The following is an 8,543-nucleotide window of genomic DNA, read 5'->3' as shown; positions in this document are numbered from 1 at the left end:
GTGGATCTCATGCAATGTGGTAGGAAATTAAACCTAATCTATCAGTGGAGCTCTGCAGAATTTTAGCAATTTATCAGGTCAAAAAGATACAGTCGCCTTCCAGTCTCTTCTTCACTCTTTTTATTTTACTGTGCTTGAAGGCAGCGATCCCACAGAGTCCACCACATGCATATCCTAAATTCACTCCTTACCTTACTGTGAGGAGCCTGTAGCCCAGACTTCCCATGTTTTTCTCCACCTCCCCACCTCCATGAGTCTCAGCTCTGACTTAGTCCAGCTGGAGTACAGACATTAGGTCTTGCTCAAATCATGCGTGTCTGTAACAGCTATTACTTATGAAATGCAACAGTTACTTTCTGGTATTTTGTGGTGTTCTGACTTCTTAGGATATTATTTCCATGATCACTGTTGGTAGACTAAGAAATTGTTAAAAGTACTATTTTAAGAAGTAATATAGTACATCTGCAGGCAATTATATAAAAGTACAAATGTTAAGCCACAGTAATGTCCTTGAACACAATATACGGAACTCTAAAATAAGTCACGTTAAGAAAGTGATGTGTTCTGTTTAATTTTTATCCTGTCACCCAGAGATTATGTAAATCATTCTTAACACTCAGTAGTCAGGAACAGTATTAATAATTTCCAATGAGACCATAATTTTTTTTTTCAATAAAGAAACAGAAACACTAAGCCAAAAGGAAATTAATCTGTACTGAATACTTAAGTCTGACAAAAAAAAAGACAGTAAACAATAACATTCTAAATTACTTCTAAGTATCTTTATCAGTCCTGTAGCTCAAAGATTTGTAGTTGTTTTTCAAATGTACAATTTATTGCAATAAAGGGATGATCTTCACAGAAGACAAAATTGAACTGTTGACACTGTGTACTCTGAAATCAGTGCACTCTTGCTGACATAAGCAAGAAATGAAAAATGGCCAACAAAAGCATAAACAAACATAACAAAACTTAAAATAAATCCAGAGGACTTGGGTTCTGATGAAACTGTGGAACAATCAACTTGGGAACACATGAACTCCCTAGTTTCCACATGTGCAAAGCAAGACCTCATATTGTCATATTTGTCATATTGTGACAAAGAGAAAAAACTCAACTACAGCCTAAAGCTGTAGAAGTCACCCACAGCTGACTCTCAGATCACATCCCATGGCAGCAAGGCAGGAAGACTTCAGTCTCTTGCAGCATGACAGGCAACAGCTGCCCCTGGTTCGACGCCCAGTGGTTCGGCTGACCTCCTGTTCTGAGCAGGCTGTTTGCAATAGAGAGGTGTGAAAGGAGAAGGGCAACTTTTGGTCTAACTACAGCCCATCTTACTGCTCTGCAAAGCTGGCCACTGCAGAAAACTGTCCAGAAACTGCACCCCCTTTTCAGTGAGTAGGAGGGTAGGCCCATTTTTAGCAGTGATGTGAATGCACCACTCCATGGGACGAAGGCAGACGCGCCTGTACTTCAGGTTAAGAGTCCCTCCTGTTGTTGAAAAAAGCTACTGAGAAAGTAAACAAATATCACAAATGGTTTCAAATATGAAAATCTTCTCTCTTCATAGAATTCTTAACAGCATTAGTAGAGACTAGCAGTATGAGAATGGGGACATGTACGGAAACACTTCAGCAGCAGCTTTCTTGTGGATGTGTAATAAATTAAGAGATACAAAACAATAAAGTTGCCAGAAGAGCTATGAGTAACGAGTAAAAAAATCCTGGCTTCTGTCTTAATTCACCAATTCAACACCAGTGCTGCAGACAAACGGGTAAATTGGTATCAGATGAAATTCCAAGGAACTGAGTTATATTAAGAATTAATCAACATGAGGGGAGCCTAGTGGCTTTAGCAGCAAAACACATCAGCATTTGCCAGAAAGAAACCACCTGTTGCTGTTGAGAAATATGTTTGAAAACATCACCCTCTTTCAAGACAAATTTACTTTTATTTTTAAGTCACTGGAAGTTAACTGGCTAACATACTCAGATTTTTCTTTGAGTAATTGCTTAAAACAAGCCAAAGACAAAAAAAAATGCAAACAAAATTACTTGGAGAACACTGTAAAAGGCAGCAGAGTATTACCTGAATGCCACTTTAACATCTGTGCTGGAATCAGTGGCAATGGCAGATCAACTCTCCTTTTCACTGTTTCAGCTTAATTTTTTTGAATCAAGGCTAAGAAATGTTTGCAAGGGAATAAAAAGGAAGTCTTTGTATTTCTAATTCCAGAGTAAAAACAAACAAACCAAAACACAACATCAAGCCTAAAAATCTTTACAGGTTTCATTCAGTTTTATAAAAAAATATAGTATTATGTACATCCATAAATATAATACAAATGCCCAAACATACATCTACAGTTCTGCTTCAGCAGCATCTTCATCAGGGCAACAATAGTATTCCACAAAACAGACCTGTCCATCTTCATTCCTAATCATATACTGCAGTGAAAGAAATCCTTGAGCATCTGTTCGAATCGAGACTTTACAAGATAAAGCCAGTGCTTTTGTAGATGGTTTAAGCAAAGAAATCTTGTACCTGGCAAGGAAAACAAAAAGAAAATCATCTGAAAAAAACATACTGTGAAGAGAGGTGCCAAAACATTACTCCCAACAGAAACCACAGAATAACTAAAAACCAATGTGCTAATTTAATCTTTTCCTGGTGACATCACACAGGCATTGTTATCACTTAGCTTTTGATCACAGACGTAAGAATTTTATCAGATGAGGAACATTTTTTCCCTGTACTTGCAAAATAAAAGTTACGATAGTGCAAAACCAGGTCCTTAAAACTTTCCATCAAGAAAGTTTTCCATGCATCATCTGCATCAAGAATGCATCATTTCCATCAAGAACGCATCAGGACTCTGAGCACAGACTTACTGACCTGTTTGTCTGCGTCTGGTTACAGTGGAATGCTTCAATCAAATCAGAGTCTTTAGGGTAGTCCAGATGTGCACTCCCTGCATTTCCAAAAGTAGATAACCTGGAAGACAAAAGGCACCAACTCAGAATACCTGATCACAGCTCTCTAAACCTCACCAAGAACTGTTATTTTGCATATCCCAATAGCTGTTTCACAAAACACTTGTTTATTTAATAAAAAACACTACACTGTCTGTGTCAGTGCCACACTTCCCAGTTTGTCAATATATTCAGTACTGTGTTAATTAGATTACATGTTGTGATTTACTATTCTCATTACAATTCTTCTTGAAATAAAGCAATATTCTAAAATAGCTCCCCTCTCTTCCTTCTGAAAACTTCCAGTCCTTACCAACAGAGGCCAAGCATGACCATTTGAGCTGAAAGCAGTTTCTAGTACCTGAAGTAGGGTTTATCTGGAGACATGGTAATCTGCAGAACTTCGCTGGTCATATCCAGTTCAGCAAATGCTTCTCGTAGCCCCTCCGACTGCAGGATAATTTTATTAACAACCTTTGTACTGCAGAAATCAAAGTCTAACAACTCCTCAGGTTCCTGAGTGTTAATTTTACACACTGTCACTACTCCTCCTTCTTCCAAGAACAGCATCAAGGGATAACCATAACCACGATAAGACATCCTAAGGGCTGTTGATGTTCCTGAAAAAGAGAATGAAGCATGTATTTTTCAGAGAGCTAGCCAGCACATCTGATCACTTTAGAAAGTTCACATTTTACTGGCACATTTTACTGCATCTGGTCTAGTGTGTTTGGTCTAGCCTCTAATATATCAATGTAGCAGGCTTAGAGCAGCCCCCTAGCGCTGTGCAGCACTAATTGTTAGCAGCAAAATGAATTGATGCATACACAGACACCAGTTCAAACCCAAGATGTGTCATGTACCGGATGGGTAACACTAGCTGTGCCAACAAAGCCTAAGAAAACTGTCACTGCTCCACATGAGTACACAGTGCATCCTGGAGCACTCTCACAGTCATGCTAACTTGTTATATTTTGCTTGTGAAAATATGTTTTGCACAACTATCAAGTAAAAAAAAAAAAAATAGGATGTATAATTTGCTAAGAACTGTTGTTTTGGGTTTTCTTTTAAACAAAAGGGTTCATGTAATTCAATATTTGTATGCATAATTGTGAAGGCAGCTTCCCAATAATACAGTCTAGTTAATTTTTCTAATTCACACACTTTATAAACAAGACTTAAAGTGTCTTTACAGCACTAAAGTGTCCTTACAGAGGTACCCAATCCAGGGGCAGATTTCTTGTGAGTTAAGTATCATTCCTCAGTAATGCAAGCTGGAGATAACACAAAACAGATTCTGGGTGTAGCCTGCAAAGAAGGAACAGAAGGTGCCACATGACAGCTACTGCATTGCCAGCAGGAGCACAGTGGACTGACAGTGCTATCCAGAACCTCTGCAGACTTCAAGCCCAGTATATCCACACCAGAACACTTCCTAATTCACACATACATTTGTTACTGCTTCTGAGGCAGCTGCATGTTCCAGGATGGTACAAGCCACAGAAATATTGGAAAGAGATCACATTCATTATTGAATTGATATAATTTTTTTTTTATTAGCTAAATTCCCAACTACATCTCCACTGCCTCTCAGTGTACTGATTTCTGCCACAGCTCACAGCAATTACTCAGCCTGAGTCCCCTGTAAGCCCAGTGTGGTTCCCTTCCCCTGTGCCTTAAAACGTGCTGAGAGCTTTTGTGCTTTTTCAGCTCAAACTGACAGTTCTGATGAGAGGCTGCCTCAGCTTACCCAAGCAGTCACCTTTTAGCCTGATGCCAAGGGAACAGGCAGCATGCCCTGATAGCTGCTTAACAGCATGTGACAGTTTGACATGTAGATCATAGCAGAGGAAACTCGGCTCTCCCTACATCCATAGTGACTATCCTGAATGGGCTGCAGAGGAACTATTCTGCCAGCTGTGCCAACGTTTTCCCCTCAAGTACAGGGCGCTCAGAACAAATTAGCATTCATGTGACGTGTATGATCTGGGCCTTGGACTGAAGAGATCCACAAGAAAGGCAGTCACAGCATGTGTCAGTCCTCGGGTACAGTACTGGCTTCAGCATCAGAACTCCAGCCTAAACATGTCACACAATTCGCCAGAGATGCCTGAACAAATTACTTGACATTTTCTTACCAAGATTACAGAAACTGAAATCAAGGCCAGCCTGGACGGAGCTCTGAGCAACCTGATCCAGTAGAAGGTGTTCCTGCCCATGGCAGAGGGGTTGGAACTGGATGATCTTTAAGGTCCCTTCCAACCCAAAACATTATATGACTCTATGACAATCATCATCTGTAAACCAGACCTAGGGTAAAAGCTGGGGCTGTCCACTGGACTTCATGCCACAAAAGGATTCTCTCCCAAAACAAGTGGTTCTTCCCTGCCTTTTACAGATACGGGATACATTAACTTATCAGGAAGATTACTTTGTTTCTCAGCTACCCAGCAGTGCCACAGAGAAGCTATTCTACTCTTTCTTCCACCTTGCAAACTAAGTCAGGCTCCTCTAGTACCTCCTGCTGCAGTGGTCCTTGACACGCTGGCTAGGCTCACATCCATCAGCTCCTTACTTCTCCCAACTGACTGGTACCTCAGCACACACTTGTATCAGCTTAAGTAAACAGGGTGGACCCTGCTTAAGAGCAGCAGCTGCCATGCTCAGAAAGACTTAAGGTGAGGAAGTCAGAAATTCTGCTAAGACTGTAATCCTCCTATAGCCCCGTATAGGTTTTGTGTGATTACATGTGATATATATATGTACTGCCAAGGTAAATATGCAACATACCTGGCAAAGAACTGGTACCAAAAATGGTCAAGCAGTCAAGAAGAACAGACAAATTGATCCGGAATGTCACTGATTCCTCCTGAACAGCAAATTCCTGAAAAATTTCTGCCTGCAAGACACAGAAAAGAGATGAAGAGAGGGGAGTTTCTGCAATTATTTTACAGTTCACTCTTAATTCCTTAAATTCAGTGCTTTTACTTTCAGAGATCAGTGCAATACAAAGTGATTTCTACATGTAACACAATATCAATTGAAGGAAAATGCGTCCTCATCCTCCAAAACTAGTAAGATAAAATCAGAGGTCAAAAGAGGTGATTATCCTGCTGTATTCAGCATTGGTGCAGTCTCACCTTGAGCTCTGTGTGCAGTTCTGGGCCCCACAATATAGGAAAGATCTGAAGGTCCTTGAATGCATCCAGAGGACGGCAACAAAGGTGGTGGAAAGGCTAGAAGGAATGTCCTGTGAGGAGTGACTGAGGACATTGGGTTTGTCTGGTTTGGAGAAAAAGAGGCTGAGGAGCAGAGTCTCACTGCTCTCTACAGCTTCCTGAAGAGGAAAAGTGGAGAGGGAGGTGCTGAGCTCTTTTCCTCGAAACCCAGTGATAGCCTCTAGTCACTGTTCCCCTGCCCACAGCTAAAGTTCAACAGCACACGCTGACCACTTCATGAACTCATTCAAACAGGAGGAAGTTAACCAAACAAATACAGCACTAGTGTAAGAAAGGACTGTGCAGCAGGGAGCACGAGAAAGCAAGGGGAGATGCAGTAATCGGAGGTTCGAGCTTCCCCCCTTTCACACATAGCTTAGGCTGCAGTTTCACAGACAGCAAAGACAAAAACTCTTGAAAGACAGAAGGAAGGTGAAGTTAAATGTGAGTTACTAGGATAAATTAGTCCTCAATCCTCCCATTTACATCCCTATTATCATCTACCCTCTCAAAAACAGGTAACAGCAAATCAGCTGGGCTTATGAACACATTTAAAAGCTGGATACGCGTTAAATCAAAACAAACTAATACACTCAGAAAGTAAACCATTTTAAGACAAAATCATAAATGCTCCTTAAAAAACTGAAATGAAGCCAGCAGTCACAGCAACAAAAGAGGTAGCAAAAAAGTGAGGAAGACTGCTTTTGATTTTACAATAAATGCAAGAAAAGAAGAAATAACTTAGATTGCCATTTAAAGCTGCCTATATGGACAGCCCAGTACAGCTGAGACTCTTTATCTATCTGTCACCACTCAAGCCCCCTTGCTGGACAGAGTTCAGCCCAGACAGGATCAGAGGGCACAGGGGCAGACCTCTGTTCCAACTCTGTGAAGCAGTGCACTCTCCTGCTTCTTGGCTCTCAGCTCAGCCACTACACTGCAGATGAGCATTAGTGCATCTCAGAGTCATAGAATGTCCTGAGTTGGAAGGGACCCGCAAGGATCATTGAGTCCAACCTGCACAGGACAACCCCAACATTCACACCGTGTGTCTGAGGGTGTTGTCCAAATGCTTCTTGAATATTTGCACTCTTCTTCACCTTTATTGTCCAAATGCTTCTTGGATATTTGCACTCTCTTTCACCTTTCTGGCCTTGTGATGAAACATAATAAAAATACCTAAGAACACTTTATGAACTCGCCCACACATCCAAGGACAGCGTGGTGGGAAGGAGCAGTGGTCTCAGCAGGTGCAAAGACATGAAGGACGGCTGCAAGCTTAACACGCAAGCAGGCAATGAACACGACAGGCACCAAGCTCAGCCTTTCACCAGCACAGCCACCTCACAGACGGCCCCAGCCTCCTCACAGTGTCTCCCTCACACCATGATTTCACCGAATCATAGAATCACTAGGTTGGAAAAGATCTCTTGGACCATCGAGTGGAACCATTCCCATCTGCCACTAAACCATGTTCCTGAGCACTTCATCTACCCACCTTTTAAATACTTCCAGGGACGGTGACTCAACCACCTCCCTGGGCAGCCTGTTCCAGTGTCCGAGGACCCTTTCTGTGAAAAGCTTTTTTTCTGCTATCCAGTCTGAACCTCCCCAGGCGCAGCTTGGGGCCATTCCCTCTTGTCCTGTCCCCTGTCACTGGGGAGAAGAGGCCAGCTCCCTCCTCTCTACAACCTCCTCCCAGGTGGTTGCAGACTGTGAGAAGGTCTCCCCTCAGCCTCCTCTTCTCAAGGCTAAACAAACCCAGTGCCCTCAGCCGCTCCTCATAAGACTTGTTCTCCAGCCCCTTCCCCAGCTTCATTGCTCTTCTCCGGACAGGCTCCAGAGCCTCAACATCCTTCTTGTAGTGAGGGGCCCAGAACTGAGCACAGGATTCGAGATGCGGCCTCACCCGTGCCGAGTCTAGGGGCAGAATCACCTCCCCGTCTCCGGGGGTCAAGCTGCTCTACCGCGGACGGGGCCCTTCTGGGGTCTCTCCCAGCGGGGCCGGAGCCCCCTCGCCCCGCAGCCCCACCTGGATGAAGGCGTTCGCCTGGACGCACTTGGCGGCTTCCACAGTCACGCGGAGGCCATTAGCCGTGGCGAAGCAGGTGGCGTGGTCCTGGAAGTGCACGGCCCGGAGGATGCCGGAGAGGTGCCGTGCGTTGTCCAGGCTGGCGCTCAGCAGCGAAGCCTCCGCGCCGGCCGCAGCCTGCGCCGACAGCGGCATGGCAGGCAAATGTGCGGCAGGGCGGGCGGAAGTGAGGGAGAGGAGCAGAAGTGCGGCCGAGAGGGATGACGGGCAGGCGTAAGACCGGAAGTGAAGCAGCGAGGGTAGAGGGCGGGAGAGCGGGCG

At 43.6% G+C, this 8,543-nt stretch overlaps 1 protein-coding gene across 1 annotated transcript; it reads right to left on the bottom strand.

Annotated features, from left to right (window-relative positions):
- Positions 1-1,091: 1,091 nt before the first annotated feature.
- Positions 1,092-8,471, bottom strand: RAD1 (RAD1 checkpoint DNA exonuclease). The gene is made up of 5 exons (XM_054054923.1): positions 8,223-8,471; positions 5,763-5,871; positions 3,334-3,592; positions 2,896-2,994; positions 1,092-2,544 (listed from the first exon to the last, which is right to left on the bottom strand). The coding sequence occupies exons 1-5, from the start codon at positions 8,415-8,417 to the stop codon at positions 2,361-2,363; spliced, it is 846 nt and encodes a 281-aa protein (XP_053910898.1). The 5' UTR covers positions 8,418-8,471; the 3' UTR covers positions 1,092-2,360.
- Positions 8,472-8,543: the final 72 nt, after the last annotated feature.

This window comes from Cuculus canorus, chromosome Z, assembly GCF_017976375.1.
Source record: "Cuculus canorus isolate bCucCan1 chromosome Z, bCucCan1.pri, whole genome shotgun sequence".
Classification (NCBI taxonomy): domain Eukaryota; kingdom Metazoa; phylum Chordata; class Aves; order Cuculiformes; family Cuculidae; genus Cuculus; species Cuculus canorus.
Note: the sequence above shows the minus strand (reverse complement) of the source record. Positions and strands in the feature narration are given on the sequence as shown.

Excerpts from the sequence above, each read along its gene's own strand:
- RAD1 (XM_054054923.1), bottom strand. The coding sequence starts at position 8,417 with ATGCCGCTGTCGGCGCAGGCTGCGGCCGGCGCGGAGGCTTCGCTGCTG. Across the intron at positions 5,872-8,222 it reads AGGCGAACGCCTTCATCCAG|GCAGAAATTTTTCAGGAATT; the intron begins GTGGGGCTGCGG and ends TGTGTCTTGCAG. Across the intron at positions 2,995-3,333 it reads CCAGATAAACCCTACTTCAG|GTTATCTACTTTTGGAAATG; the intron begins GTACTAGAAACT and ends TTTGTCTTCCAG.